This window comes from Cibotium barometz, chromosome 37 (genome assembly GCF_041138505.1).
Source record: "Cibotium barometz isolate CiBa-2024 chromosome 37, ASM4113850v1, whole genome shotgun sequence".
Classification (NCBI taxonomy): domain Eukaryota; kingdom Viridiplantae; phylum Streptophyta; class Polypodiopsida; order Cyatheales; family Cibotiaceae; genus Cibotium; species Cibotium barometz.
Genome location: NC_141082.1, coordinates 38835610 through 38858924, shown reverse-complemented (window position 1 = coordinate 38858924; position 23315 = coordinate 38835610). Strand labels below are relative to the sequence as shown.

The 23315-nt window shown below is 44.9% G+C and overlaps 1 protein-coding gene across 2 annotated transcripts in view; it reads right to left on the bottom strand.

Moving 5' to 3' along the window:
- The window catches only part of LOC147617260 (uncharacterized), a 36277-nt gene extending 14246 nt beyond the window's left edge, over positions 1-22031 (bottom strand). For both annotated transcript variants that reach the window (XM_086776898.1, XM_086776899.1), the window contains exon 1: positions 21166-22031. In XM_086776898.1, coding sequence (XP_086633024.1) covers positions 21166-21915 — 750 coding nt within the window. In that variant the 5' untranslated portion in view covers positions 21916-22031. The remainder of the gene's footprint in view (positions 1-21165) is intronic.
- Between the last annotated feature and the right edge of the window lie 1284 nt (positions 22032-23315).

Sequence of the window (23315 nt, the reverse complement as noted above, 5' to 3'; positions counted from 1 at the left end):
AAGAGGGATCGTATCTACTCACATTCCGTCTTGGACGAGTAGAACGCCTCACCCAATGATCCACATTATCCGGAAATGGGTTTACATCAGGTGGGATAACACCATCATCAAGTATGGGCTGCTGTCCATCAATTTCAGCACCATTTTCAGCATTGATAGGCTGCTGTCCAAGCCCTTCAGGAGCCTCATTTTGCTGTCCAACATCATCTGGCTCAAACACCACTGGCTCATCAACATTTTCAGTCATATGTGGTGCATCCTGAGGGTCTAAAAGAGGCCTAATAGGTGGCTGTACATGCTGAAATTTGACCTTTTTATGGTCACCATGAGAGGCACAATTGTGTTTAAGCAGCTTTGCCTCATTAAACACAACATCCCGGCTGCGTACAACCTTTCTGAGTGAAGGTAACCAAATCCTGTAACCCATTTCGCCTTCTTCACCATATCCCATGAAGAGGCCTTTAATGGACTTGGCATCGAGTTTACTTCTCAACTCAGGTCTAATATGTACAAAAGCTTCACAGCCAAAGACGCGTAAGTGATCATATGAAGCAGGTTTGCCAGACCAAACCTCTTCAGGGATGTCACCTTTGATAGACATGTGAGGGGATCGATTGCATATGTGTACTGCAGTTTTCAAAGCCTCTCCCCAAAAACCATGTGGGAGATTAGCTGTGGACAGCATGCATCTCACCCTCTCACAAAGTGTCCTATTGTATCTTTCAGCCACACCATTAGAAGAGGGGCTGTATGGAACAGTAAGCTCCCTCTTAATGCCTAAATTTTCACAAAATCTCGTAAATTCAGCACTTGTGAACTCCCCCCCATTGTCTGTACGCAAGCATTTCAGCTTTCTACCTGTTTGGGTGGTCACAAATGCATGAAAGCGCTTAAACGCAGCAAAGGCTTCATCCTTAGATTTAATCAAAGAAACCCAAATTTTTCTAGAATGGTCATCCACAAAAGAGAGAAAATAATTTGCACCCCCCATAGACTTGGCGGGCATGCTACACACATCAGAATGGACAAGATCAAGCACACATGGCTTACGAGAGACACCGGAGTAATAAGAACGCTTCACTTGCTTGCCATATTGACATTCATTACAAAATTCAAGCTTTGTGCCTTTAGCATCAAGCTTATTCAAGTTACAAAGCTTCGTGAGGCCCTTTTGGCTCATATGGCCAAGCCTCTTATGCCACAATTCCATATGGGAATTAATTTCAGCCAAGGCAATAAACTTGCCCAACAAGGCCTTGCCATGCAAGCAGTAAAGTGTCCCTTTCTTTGTGCCTTTCACAATCAGCCTTGAGCCTTTAGTCATTTTCCATGATCCTCTCTCAAACAAGATGCTGTAACCATGCATATCCATCTGCCCAACAGAAAGCAAACTCTTCTTGATTCCCGGCACATATCTAACATCATGCAGCACAAGCTCATTCGTGCCATCCGTAGAAAGATGCACCGTGCCAATACCCTCAATGGAACATGCATGATTGTTTCCAAGGTATACATGGCCATGGCTGCCTGCAGTAAACGTGGAAAAACACTCCTTAATAGGAGTCACATGAAACGAGGCACCGGAATCAACAATCCAAGTCTGAGACAATGCATCGTTCACAGTCAACAAAGCATCAATGAGATCACTTTTAGTGATCTGCATATCCTGTGTATGAACATAGAGAGAGGCATCAAACTCATGGACATCATCAGCTGACAAAGTAGCACATAGAATGTCCTCTACATCTGACAGTTCCTCAATAACAACACTTGAGGCCACATTGGCCTTCTCTTTGTCCTTAGAGCTGTCCTGTGCATCTACCTTGACTTCCTTCTTCTCTTTCTTTTTGTCTCCGCCATTCTTTCTTCTTTCCAATTCTGCTTTGTAGAACTTGCAATCAGGTTTCTTGTGACCTTTCCTGCCACACTGATAGCAAGTCACATCACTTTTGCCCTTGCTGGCATTTCCCCTTTCCTTACTCTTACTCTTACCTCTCTGTGCATAGGCAGTCTTCTTCTCTGTCCTGCCTCTAACCATGTTGGCTGCACTGCCTCCCTCTCCACTTGCTTTCCTCCTGATTTCCTCATTCAAGATTGAACCCCTAACACCATCAAAGGTCAGATTGGGGTTGTTAGACAACGAAACCACCAATGTTTCCCAAGAATCAGGTAACGTCATAAGCAAGAAGATAGCTTTCAGCTTATCCTCAAAGGGAGGCATGCCAGAATCCTGTAACTGTGATAAAGTACCTGTAAACAACGACAAGTGCTCTGCAGCGCTCTTGGACTCATCCAGCTGCATGCCAACAAGTTTTCTCATCAAATGCACTTGGTTGACCGGCGTTGTATTTTCATACGTTGCCTTTAACTTTGCCCATAGCTCAAAAGCAGTGACAAGACCTTTGAGATCAACCAAGATCTCGTCAGAAACGGCCATCTTTATGTACGTAATAGCCTTCTTGTTCAAAGTAGCCCATGCATCCTCAGACATGTCCCCTGGCTTCTCTGCCTCTAATGCCCTGTCACAATCCTTGAGGAAGAGGATTCCTTGAATCCTTTCCTTCCATAGGTCAAAACCTGTACCCTCAAACCGCCGGATCTCAAAGAGATTCTTCACGTCGGAGGATGACGCCATAGTTGCACAAAAGGGCTAACAATCTGAAATTTTGGGCAAAAATGCACCAAAATCGGAGTATAGCCTCACAGAAGTGTGCACTGCAGCTCTAAATGGTCACAGGAGCAATTTAAGGCAAAACGGGTCCGTTTGGGCACAAAAAATCAATTCTGAATTTTCTGCGCAGAAAATTACAGCAAGTTGATTTGTGCCTAAAAACAACAAATTTTGTTGTTTTTACCCTCAAAAGACATACATAAGGCTAATTCACAGCCTGTAGAAGCATGTAGCATGAAAAGCCCCAATTTGTAGCATCAAGTTTGCATGGAATTGAGCCACAAATGGTCATACATGAGCAAATTTGGTCAATTGTGCATAAATTATGTCAATTTGCATTTCCCTCAATGTAAATGCATCCCCCGTACGCTTATAAAAACCTGCGCAAATCTGAAATTTGCTGTAAAACTCTGTTTTGGCGACCTGTTTGCGGCAATTTCGGTGTTTTCGGGTTGTGGGAAGCAAGAGGAATCGTTCCCTCAAGTTAAAACATCAAATAAAAACCTGTGTTTTTGCTGTCATAACCTGTTTTTGCCCTAATTTCAGCCTGTTTAGGGCTGTTTTGGCACTGTAGGTACCCTAAAGTACTCCGGAAGCAAGGGGCTTCGCGATAGAAGCGCCAAATCTTGCTAAAAAACACCTGTTTTGCTGCTGTCCAGCCACCTGCACTTTCTGTTTTGTAACCCTAATATGCTCTGATACCAGTTGTAGGGATGAAAGAGTGCACGAGATGAAGGCCGGATGCAATGGCTTGAAGCCTTGAGCAAGAGAAATGGAGCGTGAGCCTCTATGAGGGTGAGCGTGGAGATTCGAAAATCAGAGAGAGAGAGAAAACGTACGATTCTTGGAGTTGGGGTAATGCTTGTGTGCTTTAGAAGCCCACTTACCCTTTTTTATTGTTGTGGCCTTTGGGCCTTTAAAAATAGTCCTAGGCCAAGTTCAATGTGAACTTGGCCAAGACTTTAAAAGTATACATTGAGCCTTATAAAAGGCTATATACAAATACAAGGGAGGCATTTAGCCTTTAACCCAACAGGTGAATCCTCCAAAACAGGCTCCTTTAGGGGTATCATGTACATGGTTCCAATAAACTGTCAAGGAAGGCATTATGTGTCATCCAATGATCTGAAAGGTCCAATCGATGACATTCATGGTAGATCTTCTTCGTTCCCTAACTTTGGCAATCCGAAGATAAAATCCATAACAATACTCTCCCATAGAATATTCAATGGGTACAATAATCCTGCTAGCTCTTGTCAATCAAAACTTGACCATTTGACAAAACCAAACATTCTCAAACGTATAACTCAATGTTTTCTCATACAAGGCCTAATAAGAGTAGCTTTTCAAAGCTTGAGTTGTAGTCAGTCTGCTTCTTTGCCCTATGTAAGGTGGAGCATGGCTTTTCTTTGTTCACTTTTGGCCTCAAATCCTTTGTTTCATATAAACGGGTTTGCATCATAAGAAAACCCTTCTTGATGACATAAGAAGTCACCAAATCTCTATTCTCCAATCTATTCCAACGCATGTTTCAAATCCTCTTTGGTAGCATAAAGATCCTTTATCAAAGAAATCCACATGGTAACCAATAGAAACCGCATGACTCAGGAGTCTCCAAGATAATGCATCTGCTACCTTGTTGTCTTTGACGTTCATAAGTGTCAAATCCCCACGGATCTTCCCTCGCGATCGATCTTGGTTCGAAACTCGAATCCTGCAAACAAACGAACAACAAACAAGCAAGGGGGTGCAGGCCTGACTCACCTCCCAACCTTGACAGCCGTGGGCAAGCCCACAGTCTTGGCTGTCCCCACCGAGCCACGAGTTGAGCTAACTAGGTTGACGTACCGACCAATCTCCTCCTCGTGACGTCCCATACCGCCACGAAGCTACCCTCGCGGGCCTCGAGATTGCTGTCGGCCTCGGTTGCATAAAGCAGGTGCACGTCTGCACTAGATCCAGGCTCCAAGACCATAGAGCTCTCACAAACTCGCGAGACTCTATAATACAATAACTAACCTTGGCCACCCTTTTATAGACTCTTGGCCGGTCATCGGGCGTCCACAATTAGCCGCCCGCCCGTCCATACTTGGGTGCCCGCCCGTTAGTATATCCCTAACTCAGCTCGTCAATCAGCCTGCCTAGTTCCAAGCTTCCCCAAGCCTCGAAACTAGTCTTGCATGCGTATAGCACACGGTAGATACTCACTGTGCACATGACATACTCCCCTTCCTCTAAGAGCTCACTCTTGAGCTCACTAAAAAGCCAGGGTAATCTCTCTGAAGAGAAGTCAATGTCTCCCATGTAGCGTCCTCCTCAACACGATCCTTCCACTTGATCTTGTATTCCGTGATAAGCGTATGACGCAATCTTCGTTCACGAAAGCCAAGAATCTTTTCAGGTTCGTGCGGAACAAATGTCATGTCCTGGACATCTATAATTTCTTGAGGAGTAACTAACTGATCTACTCCACCCAGTACTTCCTTAAGTCTACTAACATGAAATACAGGATGAACTTTCACATGAGAAGGCAAATCCAATTCATATGCAACTGAACCAATCTGTCGTGTAACACGAAATGGTCCACAGTATCTAGGAGATAATTTCGGAGATCTACCTGTCCGTAAAGTCTCGGAATCTTTCGGAACTCGCAAATACACCATCGTTCCTTCAGAGAACTCTCTAGGTGAACGATGTCTATTAGAATAAAACCTGTCTCGGTCTTGAGCACTTCTAATAGATTCCTTTGCAACTTGTAACATTTCCTGCATATCTTGCAAAAAATTACGTGCTGCATCATGCTGAAGTCCTGAGAATCCTACTGTAACAGGTGATCTTGGTTGAAAACCGTACATAAGCATGAAAGGACTAAACCCTGTACTCGTATGCTTAGTACTGTTATAAGCAAATTCTAACATAGGAAGATAATCCTCCCATGAACTTTGTCTTTTGGATACATATGCTCGAAGCATATCCTCCAAAATCTGATTCACTCTTTCAGTCTGGCCATCAGATTGAGGATGATCTGAGGAACTCAAATTCAAAGTTGTTTCCAACTTCTCAAAAACAAGTTTCCAAAAGTCACTCGTAAACTTAGAGTCCCTATCACTGACTATGTCCTGCGGTAACCCGTACAGTCTAAACAATTGCTTGATAAACTGCCGAGCTAATTGCGTAGCTGTAATAGTCTTCCGGGTCGGTAAAAATCTAGCCATCTTTGTCAAGCGATCTACCACAACCCAAATAGAATCGTGGCCTTGATGTGTTCTTGGCAATCCGGTAATAAAATCCATGGAAATACTTTCCCACTTATTACCTGGGATTTGCAAAGGATGCAACAACCCAGTCTGTCTAAAGCGTTCAGCTTTATTTGCCTGACAAATCTGACACTTGAGAACATAATCTTCTACATACCCTTTCATCTTCGGCCAATAAAAAGTGTGTTTCACTAATGATAGCGTCCTGTGTACCCCAGGGTGTCCAGCAGAAGGGGCGTCGTGACACTCCCTCAGAATCTTGGACCTAATGTCCGGGATCTGTGGTACACAAATTTTGTCATTACGGAATAGTAAACCATTCCGAATCATCCACTGACCTCCTGCAGCCTGAATAGTAGACTGCGCAGTCACCGAGTCTTGGTCAATCAATGAGCTCCCGTCCTGGATCTTCTGCCAAAATGGACCAAAATAACTATCAGTTCTGCAAAGCCCTCTCAATGACTTAAATAAGTCAGTAGAAATCTCGGTGAACGACAAAGTATTCACCTCTCTAATCCGACTAAGCGCATCTGCAATATTATTCATGGACCCTTTCCGATAAACGGATCTCAAAATCAAAATCTTGCATTAACTCTGCCCAACGAGCTTTCCTGCCTCTCAAATCATCCGCATCACACACATACTTGATTGACTGATGATCAGTCAATACCACAAACTTGGAGCCATATAAATAATGTCTCCAAACCTTGAGAGCATGAATCACAGCATAAAGCTCCTTCTCAAGGGTTGGCCAACGAGATTGAGTGTCGTCTAGCTTTTTACTTTCAAAAGCAACCGGTCTACCATCTTGAAATAAAGCAGCCCCGATAGCATAGTCACTGGCATCAGTTTCAAGAACATAAGGCCGACTAGGATCAGGCAATGCTAAGATAGGTGCTTCCTTGACTTTATCTTTCAAAAGTCTGAAGGCCATATCCAAATCGTTATTCCAAGTGATAGGCTGATTGGACTTACGTCCACGACCTTTCAATAAGTCGGTCATCGGTAGTGTGAGCTGAGAGTACTCCCGTACAGATTTCCTAAGAAAAACAACAAAACCGAGAAAAGAACGAAGTTGTTTCACTGTTCGTGGTATAGGCCAGTCCAAAACCTTCTGAACTCGGTCATAGTCAATGCTCAATCCATCTCGAGTGATCTTGTGTCCCAAGTAAATGATGTCGGTCATAAAGAACTCACATTTACTCAACTTGGCATATAGTCGATTCTGTCTTAAAAGAGATAAGACAATCGTGAGGTGTCTGACATGATCCTCAAGAGTACGACTATAAATCAAAATATCATCCAGGAACACCACCACAAATTTTCCCAAATGTTCACGAAAAAGATCGTTCATCATTTGCTGGAAAGTAGCTGGAGCATTGGTTAACCCAAAAGGTAATACGAGAAACTCGTAATGGCCATACCTAGTCCGAAAGGCGGTTCTTTCGACATGCCTTTCATGAATACGTATCTGGTGATAGCACGTGCTGCATCATGCTGAAGTCCTGAGAATCCTACTGTAACAAGTGATCTTGGTTGAAAACCATACATAAGCATGAAAGGACTAAACCCTATACTCGTATGCTTAGTACTGTTATATGCAAATTCTAACATAGGAAGATAATCCTCCCATGAACTCTGTCTTTTGGATAGATATGCTCGAAGCATATCCTCCAAAATCTGATTCTCTCTTTCAGTCTGGCCATCAGATTGAGGATGATCTGAGGAACTCAAATTCAAAGTTGTTTCCAACTTCTCAAAAACAAGTTTCCAAAAATCACTCGTAAACTTAAAGTCCCTATCACTGACTATGTCTTGCGGTAACCCGTACAGTCTAAACAATTGCTCGATAAATTGCCGAGCTAATTGCGTAGCTGTAATAGTCTTCCGGGTCGGTGAAAATCTAGTCATTTTTGTCAAGCGATCTACCACAACCCAAATAGAATCGTGGCCTTGATGTGTTCTTGGCAATCCGGTAATAAAATCCATGGAAATACTTTCCCATTTATTACCTGGGATTTGCAAAGGATGCAACAACCCAGCCTGTCTAAAGCGTTTAGCTTTATTTGCCTGACAAATCTGACACTTGAGAACATAATCTTCTACATACCCTTTCATCTTCGGCCAATAAAAAGTGTGTTTCACTAATGATAATGTCTTGTGTACCCCATGGTGTCCAGCAGAAGGGACGTCATGACACTCCTTAAGAATCTTGGACCTAATGTCCGGGATCTGTGGTACACAAATTTTGTCATTACGTAACAGTAAACCATTCCGAATCATCCACTGACCTCCTGCAGCCTGAATGGTAGACTGCTCAATCATGGAGTCTTGGTCAATCAATGAGCTCCCGTCCTGGATCTTCTGCCAAAATGGACCAAAATAACTATCAGTCCTGCAAAGCCCTCTCAATGACTGAAATAAGTCAGTAGAAATCTCGGTGAACGACAAAGTATTCACCTCTCTAATCCGACTAAGCGCATCTGCAATACTATTAATGGACCCTTTCCGATAACGGATCTCAAAATCAAAATCTTGCATTAACTCCGCCCAACGAGCTTTCCTTCCTCTCAAATCATCCGCATCACACACATACTTATTGACTGATGATCAGTCAATACCACAAACTTGGAGCCATATAAATAATGTCTCCAAACCTTGAGAGCATGAATCACAGCATAAAGCTCCTTCTCAAGGGTTGCCCAACGAGATTGAGTGTCGTCTAGCTTTTTACTTTCAAAAGCAACCGGTCTACCATCTTGAAATAAAGCAACCTCGATAGCATAGTTACTGGCATCAGTTTCAAGAACATAAGGCCGACTAGGATCAGGCAATGCTAAGATAGGTGCTTCCTTGACTTTATCTTTCAAAAGTCTGAAGGCCATATCCAAATCGTTATTCCAAGTGATAGTCGATTCTGTCTTAAAATAGATAAGACAATCGTGAGGTGTCTGACATGATCCTCAAGAGTACGACTATAAATCAAAATATCGTCCAGGAACACCACCACAAATTTTCCCAAATGTTTACGAAAAAGATCGTTCATCATTTGCTGGAAAGTGGCTGGAGCATTGGTTAACCCAAAAGGTAATACGAGAAACTCGTAATGGCCATACCTAGTCCGAAAGACGGTTCTTTCGACATGCCTTTCATGAATACGTATCTGGTGATAGCCAGTACGTAAATCTATCTTCGTGAAATATTTCGCTCCTGCTAATCGGTCAATCAGGTTATCTGATCTAGGGAGAGGATAACGGTTCTTAATGGTCAGCTTGTTCAATCTCTTGTAATCTATGCACATTCTCCAGGTATTGTCCTTCTTTCTCCTAAGCAACACAGGTGAAAAGAAGAAAGTGGAATCAATACACAATGGAAAGCGGTATACAAAGAAGAATTCATTATATTTCCAAAATGAATTGTATTTACAAGAGGTCCCTGCGAGAGATGAATACAATCACCTAAAATACTATACTTGGTGTCCCTATGCTGAAAAGAAAAAATATAACTAGACCAATCTATCTGGACGTCAAGAGTCTTAAACCACTCAATCCCTAATAACAAGTCTACATTTTCCAGATGCATAACATAGCATTCCAGAGTATCTTTGTAGTCCTGAATCTGGATTGGAAGCATCTCCACCTTGCGATCCCAATCTTGTCTTCCCGCAAGTAGACGTACCTCATAGGTATGGTCGCTAAGTGTCGTATCAAGACTCAATTTCTGCACAAGTTTGTAGTTAACAAAGTTATGCGAACTGCCAGGGTTTAACAGAATGTGAATCTTATGGCCATTCACTTCTCCATAAACTCGGAGAAGATCATGCATGCCAAATACCTTAGAATTGAACAGACAATCAAAACAAGTACTAGGGCGAGAAAGTACAATAATTGACGTACCTGTCAAAGACAACTGGTTAGCTGCCTTTGGCTTGGGTCCTGCGTTTGACTTGGTACCCTTTTGCTTCGGGCACTCATTACGCATGTGTCCTTTTTCTTCGCAGATAAAACAACGTCCTTCCTTCTTGAGCTTTAAAGCCCTAAAGAGTCGTTTCTTCTTCGCTGGTGTCGAACTTGAATTCTTCGAAGGTTGGTCCGAAGACTTTCCCTCTGTCGTGTTAGCCATAGGTGCGGAGAACTTTCTTTTATGCTTGTTCCCTTTCTCGGTAACGGGTTTCGACTTGGAAGAGACCATCGTATCATCATAGATACGAGCTGAACGAATGGCCTCATCCAAAGTTTTACATTTGTTATTTTTGACCTGTTATCAGTACGAGCCGGGTAAACCAGCTACGAAAAACCCCAAAAGAGTAGTGGGATCCATCTTTGTAGCTTTCATCTGCAAGTCACGAAACTTCTGGAGGTAGACCTCATAAGTGAGGTGCTGCGAGGTCATGGTCAAAGCTGAAAACCGGGCAACAACATCGTAATCATCCTCTTTCTTGAGGAATTCTTTCTTGAAGATATCTTCAAATTGTGCCCAAGTCGTTGGCTTAGGGTTGAGTTCCTTCCACCAAAGCAAAGCTTTGCCGGACAGGAAACCTGCTGCTAATTGGATCTTCTTTCCATCATCATATGGATGAAACTGAAAGTGAACTTGCCACTTATGTAGCCAAGTGTCCACGATCTCCTTGGTGCGTTGCTTTTGCTCGCCCCCAAACGGTTCCGGAGTAATGTTGGGACCTAAAGCTGAAGCCAAGGTATCCATACCCGAGAAAGTAGAGAGGGTAGTGGTCAATAGAGCGATGGAGTTCTGCAAAGCTTGCATCTAGGCTGCGATTTGTGCCTGACGTTCCGTCAAAGAAGCTTCGAGAGCTACTTTGAACTCTTGGAAATCTGATTTTGACACAAAATCGTCAAAAAGATCGGCATCGGTACCTTCCGTAGCCGGCAAGCCTTGGCGTTCCACAAGGGGCTCCAATTCTGATTCTTGGGTCCACATCGTGAAGAGGGTACGTGGAGAGAAATTTTAATCTTTGCACAACAAAAGTGCAAGCGAACTTGAGAGCTTAAGAGCTTGAAAACTTGAGAGATGTGTGGCAAGTAGCCCACGTGAGGGGTTTATAAAGGTTTCCCAAAAGCCAAAAAATCTCCAAAAGCTAGGCTTAGCTTTTGCTTTAGCTTTTGTGTTTTTTTTTCTTGAATATATATATATATATATATATATATATATATATATATATATATATATATATATATATATATATATATTCTTTTTTCTTTAAAAAAAATAAACACCTTTAAACTTTGGAGGAGGGTCTTTTAAAACTTAGAAAATTTTAAACTCTAAAAAAAAAAACGAAAGCTAAAAACGTAAGCTTTCCTTTGGTTTTTTTTTCTCCTCCTCCTGGATTAACCCGCCGGCGTGCTATCTGCAAGCGTCACCTTCGCCGTCAGCTTTACTGCCGTCGTCGCCTGTGGTTGGAGTCCATGGCGGTGTGCGCCAGCCGTTACTTACGCTGGGCCGCCTGCCAGCGTAGAGCTGGCCGCCTACATGGGCGTGGCTGGGATACCTGCCTAGGTGCTGGCCTGCCTGGCGTGAGCGCTGGCCTGCCTGGCCTGGGCCGCCTGCGCTAGGCTGCGTAGGCCTGGCTGGGGTGCCTGCGTAGGCCTGGGCTGACCTCGGCGCTGCCCACTTGGCCTAAGCGCCGCCTGGGCTGGCTGCGGTAGCCTGGCCACAAGGCCACGTGGCCTAGGCACCCGCCATGCCTGGCCTAGGCACCTTCAGCCCGCCGATAACCACCGCCTGCAATACTCGCCAGCGCCAGCACACAAACCTGCCAGCGTGAACAGCACGTCTCTCGCTCTCTCTCTCTCTCTCGTTCAACATCAACGAAAAGCAAACATGCTTTTTCTCTAGTTTTTTCTGTTTCTCTCCCTGCAGTTTATACGTAAGCACAACAAAACAGGCCTCTTCTTTGCAAAGCAATCAACCCTACTTAACTACCATCTCCCATCAACATGGGTCTCTTTGATGAAGAAAAAAAACACATACCAAATCTGAAAACTGCAGTATGCACAGAAAAAACAGTAAGACTTTTTAACACATACCGTTCTTCGACCTCTTCTTCTCTACCTACCGACTTGCTCATTCACGAGGTATGCTCTGATACCACTGTCAAATCCCCACGGATCCCCTCGTGATCGATCTTGGTTCGAAACTCGAATCCTGCAAACAAACGAACAACAAACAAGCAAGGGGGTGCAGGCCTGACTCACCTCCCAACCATGACAGCCGTGGGCGAGCCCACAGTCTTGGCTGTCCCCACCGAGCCACGAGCTGAGCTAACTAGGTTGACGTACCGACCGACCGACCTCCTCGCGACGTCCCATACCGCCACGAAGCTGCCCTCGCGGGCCTCGAGATTGCTGCCGGCCTCGGCTACATAAAGCAGGTGCACGTCTACACTAGATCCAGGCTCCAAGACCATAGAGCTCTCACAAACTCGCGAGACTCTCTATAATACAATAACTAACCTTGGCCACCCTTTTATAGGCTCTTGGCCGGTCATCGGGCGTCCACACTTGCGCGCCCGCCCGTCCATACTTGGGTGCTCGCCCGTTAGTATTTCCCTAACTCAGCTCGTCAATCAGCCTGCCTAGTTCCAAGCTTCCCCAAGCCTCGAAACTAGTCTTGCATGCGTATAGCACACGGTAGATACACACTTTGCACATGACAGTCTGGGAGTCATAGTAGCACGGGAACCCCGTTTCCCCCCTTGGGGAACAGTGGAACACGTTCCCCCCTAGCCCACAAGAAGGGAACGGTGGAAACGGCGCTCAGGAACGTGTAGGTGGTGGAACGGCCATGGAACGCTAGGGAACAATCGTGGAACGCCGGGCGGAACGTTAGGCTACCGTTCCCCCACGTGGGAACGATGACGTGGCTTTTTTTTAAATGCCCGTACTGCTTCGCCCGCCGGTTCGCCCGTACTTGCAGGCCGCCTGTAGTACTTTCAAGTTTCGCCGCCTGTAGTATTGTCGCCGCCCGCAACCTGCGTACTGCTGTCGACTGCCTGTGCCCGTACTGCATACTGTAGCCGCCTGTAGTGCTGTAGCCGCCCAGTGCCCATACTACGTACTATTGTGTACCAGCCTCCAAGCAATACAACTAGCTGTGACCTGCACAGTGCAACTGCAGCCATAGTTGCAAGCATTCTTTGCATTCGTGCATTCGCATTCGAGAATGCCGAGTTTGCAAAAGAATGCATCGAGGGTGGATGCATTCGCATTCGTGGCGGGTAAAAAAATTATTTTTTTGGGCATAAATAGAATGTTCAAAGTCAATGCTTGAAAACACAATGAAAAACTTGAAAGCTTGAAACTTAAAAGATGTTAGAATTTAGAACTTAAGACTCAAGACTCAAGAGTGCTGGAAATGTACTCAATACTCATATTATCACATAAAGAGTGAAGTACATAAGTCAGAGTACTAGACTGTAGTCCCAAGGCAAAGAGCCCAACACACTAAAAGTGGTGTGCTCACACGGGGAAAAAACCCTTGTCCAGCCAAGGTAAAAAGTGCCCGTGTGTGAGAGGTCATGTACATGGTGAATCATGATCATTCATCATCTTCCTCTTCAGAGGAAGAAGATGAAGTAGCATCCTCATCTGTCTCAACAATATCAGCTTCAGCCTGCTCAGTACCAACTGCATGCATGTCCTCTTCTTCCTCATCCTCATCTGTCTCAACAATATCAGCTTCAGCCTGCTCAGTACCAACTGCATGCATGTCCTCTTCTTCCTCATCCTCCATAGACTCACGAGCCTCTTGTGAAGAAACAAGTCTCTCATCATCAAAGTTTTAAAAAATTGTAAGTGTTAAAAAAATTGCAGGCAAAGTTTGCAAAGGGATGCAAACTGCAAACGTTTGCAAACGTTTGCAAACGTTTGCAAAGCCTTGCATTCGCGAATGTTTGCAACTATGACTGCAGCCAGTCGTGACTCCTGAGTCGCCCCAACCTCCAAGCCCCCAAGCCCTTGCAAGCATAGTAGCAGGGGAACCTCGTTTCCCCCCATGGGGAACGGTGGAACGCGTTCCCCCATGGCCAGCATGAAGGGAACGATGGAAACGGGGGTCAAGAACAACGAGGTGGTGGAACGTCCGTGGAACGCCGGGGAACGGCCGTGGAACGCCGGTGGAACGCGAGATGGAACGTTGGGCTGCCGTTCCCCCACGTGGGAACGATGACGTGGATTTTATTTTATTTTATTTTTTTGATAGAAGCCCGACGCCCGTATTGTTGTCGCCTTTCGCCCGTAGCTTTTCGAAAGTTCATCGACCTGCAGCCTGCCCGACGCCCGAAACCTGTGGGTCGTGGCCCTGTACTGCTGTCGCCTGCAGGCCCTGCCTGCCTGCCTGCCCGTACTGTTCTGTACCAGGCAGTACATCTAGCCAACCTACAACCTACTCCAGCTGCCGACCAACCCTGAGTCGCCACAGCCTCCAGGCCCCCAGCCCTTGCCGTGTACAGTATACACTACATTCTACTACAGTCTACAAGTCCACAACAGTAGTATACTCAAGTTCTCAACACTGTGCCTGGTACCAGCCTGCAAGCAGCTACAGTGCAACCTGCCTGGGCCCTGTGCAACAGAGTGATCAAGACTCAAGTTCAACAGTTTACATCTTTACAAGGCAAGGCAGCAAGCTTTTCTCTTTCTTCTCTCTCTCTTTCTTTGTTTGAACTTTTGGTGTTTTAAAAATTACCGATGTCACAATCTGGACTACACAGTCTCTCCCCATTAAACAATAGACAAAAAAAGGACTCATTTCTCTGTAATGGTTAACTTTGAAAGTCTATTCAACTTTTTGCCCGAATTTGCAAAAATCATAGTGTCACCAGTTGGCCGACCATTTGGTCCATCTCCAGATCTGTGTCTTGTTCACTTGAGGCCAGGCCGGTGTCTCATGTGAAGGGGCCAGTATTTTGCATAACATGGATGGGAGCCAGACTGGTGCCACCCATGTGTTAGTAGGATGGTGTCGTATGGACGGGAGCCAGACTGGTGCCACCCGTGTATGACCTGGACTGTGCTCTATCCATGGGATTGTCACGCCATGGAAGAGCCAGTATTTGTGCCGTGTCTTGCCTATGGGACTGTCACTCCATAGGGAGGCTCGTGCCTGGATCTGTGTCTTACCTATGGGACTATCACTCCATAGGAAGACCGGGATTTATACTATGTCATGCCATCACTGTGCCCGACAGGAATGTTTAGCACTTGTTCCATGAGCAGGAGATATGTCCATGATACTGTTTGCACATGCATTCATGTTTGCATGCCTGGAACTATTTTCGCGTGACTTGTATTCTTGTGTTTGCCTGCCTGACGTGCCACTTACTGAGCAGGGACGCCTGCCAGTGAGTCCTGAAGTTTGCTCTGTCTTCTGACGAGTTTTGTTGCGAGTGAACAGGTGGTAAGTGTATTGCATTTGTTTATTTTATAGCATTATTTCTAACCTTTGTTTTTTTATAAGGTTGCAGGTTCACACTCATTAATGAGTGGGCGGCCTCCTCAATATTTTATTGGTGCCCTTTGTAGGGTGGGCACCCACACATGGGCCATGGTGGGGAGGGAAGCCCTCCCTTAATCGTGTGTGTGGGGGTGGGTGCATGGCCACCTACCCACCCCCCCTTGGGTACCTTCGAACTGGCCGCCCCCATGCAAAGAGTAGGCCAGCCAGCTGTACGAGGGGCCCTCACCGTCGCTTGGCGCCTCTCTCTTGCTTGCGCACAAGCAGGCTACTCCCAGGCGACCACCTCTCTTGCACACAAGTGGGCTGCACCCAGGCGACTCTTCCTTCTCTTGCTCACAAGCGGGCTGCACCCAGGCGACTCTTCCCCACTAACCCCGCAAGCGGCTGCAACAGGCGACACTCTCACTCTCTTGCTGGCTGGCGGGCAGCAACCAGGCGGTTCTCTCTCTTGCTGGCTATTGGGCTGCTGTTCAGGGCTTTCTTCCGTGCAAGCACAGCCGATCAACAACAGTCTGCAGTAGCCCATCTCTCCATCAAACGTAAGCTCCAGTCAAGTGTGTGGGGCAGCCCGATTCAGACCCACAACAGTCCCATATTCAGGTCTCTAAATACTTGATGCTGCAGCCCGGGTATAGTACCGCGAACTCACACATATTGGCCAGCTTATACTCTGTTGATACCAAAGGTTTTTGCAAAAATTATTGAAAGGGATTCAAGCAAAGGTCCTTGGTGTAAATCTTTCGAGGGATATTCACTACTGCTAACACCTATTCGGTGCCAGGTAGTCCAAGCTTTTGGAGAACCACGGTCCGTGGGTGCCGAGATCGGGAGAGCCAGGCGTTAGTACGGGAGCACCTGTCCGTGCGTGGTCCTGGAACACCAGTGGGGCGCTCTCTACGGATTCCAGTGAAGGCACGGGACCGTAGAGCCTAGACTTCTTCAAATGGTTCGCACTACTTCAAACGTCTACTTCAAGACTATTGTTTGGCAACTGTATTCATTTTCAGTTGTACATGGACATCATCTGGTTCATTGAACCCATGGAACATTGCACCCCTTAAATACTCCCAATAATATATTATATATATGGAGGGGGGGGTCGGCCCGTTCCAGCCCCAGTGCTGATGTCCATTGATCTTTATTTCATTTCAGTTGTTATTGAGTTGTCCATTCATATAGTGATATTTAAGTTGTGCTACTACACGAGTGGGTGTCCAACGGAGTCTACTCCCACTTGACGGGATCGGTTTCACATGGCTTACTCGGGTTCAAAGCGATTGGCTTCGAATGCTACTTGGTGGGACGAGGTTGAAAGGCTAGAAAGGTATTCATCTAAGGGAGGTGCAGCACGATGGAAATGCAAGCAATGTTACAAAGAGAAGTCAGGAGGAGCAAACCGTGTGAGAGCACATCTATGCCATGTAAACAATGAAAAAGCACAAGTGAACAAATGCCCAGGGACAACACCTAAAATGCGTAGAGAGCTTTTGGCAAAGTACCCAAGTGAAGAGAAGAAAGCATGTGCACGAAAGAAACCGGCAATTGATGCATCTTACTTCAGTAGACATGGGGAAGATGTACAGTTGGGAGATGGACACCAGTATGGAGGACTTGGGAGCTTTGCATTTTCCCAAGATTCGCAGTCTATGGGTGCAAGCTCCGGCAAGCAGCAAACCTTGGGAGCAGCTTGGGATCCCCGCAAGAAAGAGAGGGTAGATGCAGCTGTTGCAAGGTTCTTTTATCATAATCATGTAGCATTCAATGTTGCCAGATCTCCATATTTCATTGAAATGGTCCAAGAGATTGCACGGTATGGCCCAACATACAAGCCTCCTTCGTATGAGACACTACGCACCACCTTGTTGCAAAAGGAGAAAGCTGCAATTGAATGTGCTTTAGAGTCTGTGCATGAAAGTTGGGCAAAGAATGGTGTGTCACTTATTGCAGATGGCTAGAGTGACACTCGAAAAAGGTCCATTCATGACATGGTTGCTTATTCTCGAGGAGGAATGCAATTCATTTCCTCACATGATGCTTTTGGGACTGGAAAGACTGCAAATCAACTTGTGGAAGAGTGGGCCGAAGGTATTGAGAAAGTTGGACCAGAGAATGTTATTCAGTTCTTAGCTGATGGTGAGGCAACAAATAGAGCAGCTGGTCTTAAGCTTGAAGACAAGTATCCGCATATCACATTTAGTCCATGCTTTGCTCATTGTTTGAGCAACTTATTGAAGGATGTTGGCAGCTTGCCATGGGTTGATCCACACATTCAAAAAGGCAAGGAGATAATAAGCTTCATTCAAAACCATCAGTTTATTTTGAATGAATTCCGCAAGAGATCGCCCAAAAAGGATCTCCTGAAGTACTCAGAGACACGCTTTGGTTATAACTTTCTCATGATGAAGAGGTTATCCAAAGTGCCCTTGCCTTTGAAGCAGTTGGTTGTATGCAATGAGTGGATGGGATGGACTCTTTCTCGCTCAAGAGTCGGCATAGAGGTTGCAAGAACCATACAAGACTTCACATTTTGGGATGAAGTCAACACTATCAATGCTATGATGAAGCCGATCATGTGCTTGATGCGGATTGCAGATGGACGGGAGCAATGCATTGGCAAGGTTGAAATGGACTTGTCTGCTGAGAAATATGCAAAGGTTCGAGAATTATGTGAAGCACGATGGAATGGTTATCATTCTCCTATGCATACTGCTGCGTATGTCTTGGATCCCGAGTTCCAAGGATGTGGACAAGAGGCTGATGATGAGGTGATGGATGGTTGGGAGACAATGCTTTCTAGGCAGGTTCGTGATGCAGATAAACGAAGGTTGGTGAAAGACCAACTTGGATTTTATCGCGGCAAGTTGGGAAGGTTTGGATCGGCTGATGCACAAAGAGAGAGGTTTAAGATAGGGGCTGCTTATGGGGCTCGTACACCACAGCTTCAATCATTGGTAGTAAGGATCTTGTCTCAAGGTGCAAGCTCCTCTCTGATTGAGCAACTATGGAGTGTGTTCAGCCATGTTGCATCCAAGAAGAGGAACAAATATGGGACAAAACAAGTCAATGACTTGATTTTTGTAAGTGCTTCACCACCGTGCCGAGTACCAGCCTGCAAGCACAACAGTGCACACTGCAACCTACCTAGGCCCTGTGCAACAGAGTGATCAAGACTCAAGTTTACATCTTCACAAGGCAAGGCAACAAGCTTTTCTCTTTCTTCTCTCCCTCTTTCTCTGTTTGAAGTTTGAACTTTTGGTCTTTTAAAAATTACCTATGTCACTGTTCAAACTTCAGGCAACACGATGGAAATGCAAGCAATGTAACAAAGAGAAGTTAGCAGGAGCAAACCATGTGAGAGCACATCTATGCCATGTAAACAATGAAAAAGCACAAGTGAACAAATGCCCAGGGACAACACCTGAAATGCGTAGAGAGATTTTGGCAAAGTACCCAAGTGAAGAGGAGAAAGCATATGCACGAAAGAAACCGGCAATTGATGCATCTTACTTCAGTAGGCATGGGGAAGATGTACACTTGGGAGATGGACACCAGTATGGAGGACTTGGGAGCTTTGCATTTTTCCAAGATTCGCAGCCTATGGGTGCAAGCTCCGGCAAGCAGCAAACCTTGGGAGCTTGGGATCCCCGCAATAAAGAGAGGGTAGATGCAACTGTTGCAAGGTTCTTTTATCATGATCATGTAGCATTCAATGTTGCCAGGTCTCCATATTTCATTGAAATGGTCCAAAAGATTGCACGGTATGGCCCAACATGCAAGCCTTTGCTCACTACCACCTTGGAGTGCCTCTGCATTCATTGACAAGAGCCTTCAACACCGACCACCTCACGGAGTGCCTTTGCCTCACATTGACGCGTCACGCAAGCCTTCGTCACGGACCGTGCTTCAGCTCCGCCATCATCTTTGCTTCTACACCGATCTTCTTCACAAAGTCCCCTCACATCAGAGGACCTCTTGTAAATATTTTCACTCACCATCATATATAGACTCACTCAACCATTTCATGCTATGTTGTTTTGCTCTGATCTCTCATACATCTGGTCCTTTCGACCTTTTGCCCTCACACTGCAAAGATAAATGCACCACTCCTCTACAGGGAGAATGGCAATGCTCTAGCATTCATTTCAAAATCTCCGCTACTATTACCGCATTAACTATAACGGCACCATGAACTCTTCAAACTCGCATTGATGAGCTTCTTAGCAACATTGATACCTAGCCTATCTAGCGGACACGGTGCATGAAGCCACAAAGTCACAAGCACTATCGGCAAAGACCATACACCATTCTTTGTACCTTAACAAGCCTCATTCACAGACACTTTGAGCGCCTAACGAATGACTCAAAAGATTGTCGTTTTTCATCATACTTGGTGCCCGCGACCTTTTCTCACCCAAAAAGACCGCCTCACTAGGGATCTCAAACCCCCATTGTGGCTTCCCCCTTCCCCCCAAGTATATTCTACATTATACACACTAGCTTCTTAGAGGAAGTAATCGACTTGCAAGCAAAAGTTCTTGTTTGGAACTAATAGAAAGAACTTGTTACACATGTAGATCTTCACACCATATTTTTCATTTAAAAAATCTTCTTTCTGCCAAAAACCGACTCCCAAGAAACAAAAACAAGTCCCATCCAAATTTGATTAACCACAAATAAAGGCTAGTAAACAAGAGCCAAACCTTGGTCACTCTCACGATTGCCATCTCAACAACCAAGCTGAAAGTCTCCTCATAGTCAATGCCATAGGTCTATGCATATCCCTTAGTAACCAATCTTCCCTTGTACCTTCTACTAACCAATCTTGCCTTGTACCTTCTCAAGGACCATCTGAATTTTGTTTTACTTTTTAGACCCACTAACATCCAATTGCTTTCTTCTCGTTCGGCAAAGACACCAACTCCCATGTCTCAATTGCATCCAATGCAACCATCTCTTCATCCACGGCATCTCATTTGCATCCAATGCAGCGATATCTCCATCCACAGCACCTTCTCAATGCTTATGTCCAAGTGTCTCTTAAAAACATGTGGACTATATCTCTTGTATTGATTTGACCACAAAGGGAAAAATGATCAAATACAAATAGGCCAGCCCATAAACATCCTCTAACATCAAACCATACTCAAAAATAACTCACAACAAAGTAACCATGAGCTCTAGGTTCGTTTCTTAAATGATTGCATTTCCTCTTTTGCTTTAAGCAATTTGCTTCGAAGCCATAAAACAACTGAGCAATACCCTAAACAAGGTACTTAAAATCTAATGTGAAGGATTTGATAGATAAAACAACTCAACCAGCCTTGAAGATGTGTGCTACATGTCTTTAGCTCAGCAGCATTCGAAAAATCCTACCATATAAGCAAACCAAAAAATTTATAGTTTTGCCCTTTGTCACATTCATCAAATAATGCCCTCTTTCACCAACACCAAAAACGATTCAAGTATCTCATCTCAATCATAATTGAACCATCAAAATAATTCTGCTATTTAAATAAAACTTGATCTCTTAAATAACTGCCCCAAGGCTCATACCATCCAAAACCTTAAAGAAATCCATCAAAAGGAGTCCTCTAGGAAACTCGACTTGCAGAGCAAGGTCTTGGCAATGGTGTAGAGAGGTGCCACAAACCATTACAAAAACATTCAGTGCAGATCCATGCAGTGAAATAGGCCAGATGGAGAGAATTTCACTGATGCAAATGGTATGAAATGTGTGCAGGTTGGAGCTTAGAAGTGTACCTCATCCTTAGCAGAAAGCTCGAGTCGGAGCTGCTGATTATGATGCCGTTCAAGCTGCCAGCGATGCCCTAACACGACAATTCCCACCACTGTGGCTGCCACTGCTATGGACCACATGGCTCTGGACTTCCGGGACCGTTTCCACCCCTTGCGAGCCTTCTTCGTCAGAGCCTGATCGACATCAACATCATCAGAATAAAGGCCTAACAGAACACCCTTCTCTGCTTCTGCAGCTTCTTTCTCTGTTACACAAAAGCCCTTGGATGCTTCCCTGAATGTGTCTCTCTGAAAGGAGGGCTCTGTGCTTTGGTTGAAAGAGCGCGTATCCCCTTCGCCATGCTCTGCACGATATCCATGGAGATCTGCAGAAGTTGAGAGGTGAGGTTTCCATCCCTCTGTGAATGGCTCAGTTATCTTGTTGCCGCCATCACTGCTCCCGGCTGCGTGAAAGGGATCTGTCCACGTAACGGCAGGCATTTCAGAGCATGAAGCTCCATTGTCAGAGCTAGGGCTAGCGTTTCCGATAGCATAGGTAGGGTTTTCGACCAGGGGATTAAGGTTTTCGATCTGAGGGTTGGGAGTCTCAATCTGAGAATCAGGGTTTTCGATCTTGACTGTTTTAGTATCGCTTGCCGAACTGGGGTTTCCGAAAGCGGAGGCAGACATGGACATGGAGAGCACCTCCCAGTCATGCTGAGGGGTCGCAGAAGCGGCAATGGCGTTGAAGCTGTGAGATCCGGGCTCGGCCATGGCCAAAACTGCAGCTTTCTTTCCTTCTACAGACAATGAAAACGACACAGAGACGAGGAAAATGCGGAGAGAGAGAGGGATGCTCGGCTTTGAGCATACGAAGGGTGTGAACGCCCAAAGTCTCTTAAAGAGATCGTTTGAAACAATATATTAATTAAAAGCATTTTCTTTTGGGTGGGGTTGAAGCTTAAAAATTATTTACGCTTAAGAGTGTATTACAGAAAAAAAAAAGTCTTATTTTTAGATTTGTTTTTTTAGTATGAAATGGTAGTCTCATGAGGGCCGTTCTTTTTGTCGATTTTGTAGGTTGTCTCCAATTTTGCTTATTTTTTGCTTTTACAATTTGTATTTGGCAAATGATGCTCCCTTCACCTCTTCCTTTCACAAGAGCTCAAGAATCTTTCATCACTAGCAATAATCATCATAGCTCTAATGAAGCTTATTCTTTCATTAGTGTGCCTTCTTCCATACAGCTAGGTTCTTTCGACCATTGCAAAAGGCCTTTCTCACCAAGTGTTTAGAGTTCATCCTTAAGGGCCTTCATTTCATCAATGGATGTTTCTATTTGTTTATTCTCACAAGGTCATGGAAAAAACTTACAACAAAGCCAAACTTGTGTGTTCCACCTTTATGGAGTGGTCCTCCCATGAGCATTACCACATTGTGGTTGCTCAAAGTGTAATGGGTATCATGAATTGATGAACCCAAGGCTTGTCTGGTCGCCAAAAGCCTCAATCTATGCCTAGACCCACAAGCAAGATGAGAGAAGACAAGAGAAGAGAAAAGAATAGAATGGGAAAAGAGATGGCATTACCTTCCCAAACCCTAAACATCAACGTGTCCACACGCATTAGCATAGAGTTGCAAGGTAGAGAGAGAGAGAGAGAGAGAGAGAGAGAGAGAGAGAGAGAGAGAGAGAGAGAGAGTAGAGAGAGCCCTTAATATAAAAACAAAAATATATACCTACTTTTCCCAACCAAAAAAAAAAGGAGTTTCAAGGGAGAGAGAGAGAGAGAGAGAGTAGAGAGACCACTTAGTCTATTGCATATGAAAATGGGAAAATTCTTACAAAAATGAGGAAATTTACTTTTACGCTCCATAATTTATTTCTCACTAGCTTGCCTAAGAGTAAGTGACCCAAAGACAGCCATTTGCTAGCTCTAACATTATTTACATATGATTGTTTTTATTTTCTAGTTTCCTTATGATATAAGCTTGATACCCAAGGTATGTGAGCATCCGTACCACTTGATGCTAACCCAATCATCACGAACACGCACATGTTTTTCTCAGGGTTTATAGCCATAGAGATAGCTATTGTGTTGAGGTGGGCGCTAGACAAGGTCAAAGACGATCTGTTGGATCTCTTAGTTCCTCCCTCTTCTAGCTATCACCTAGAA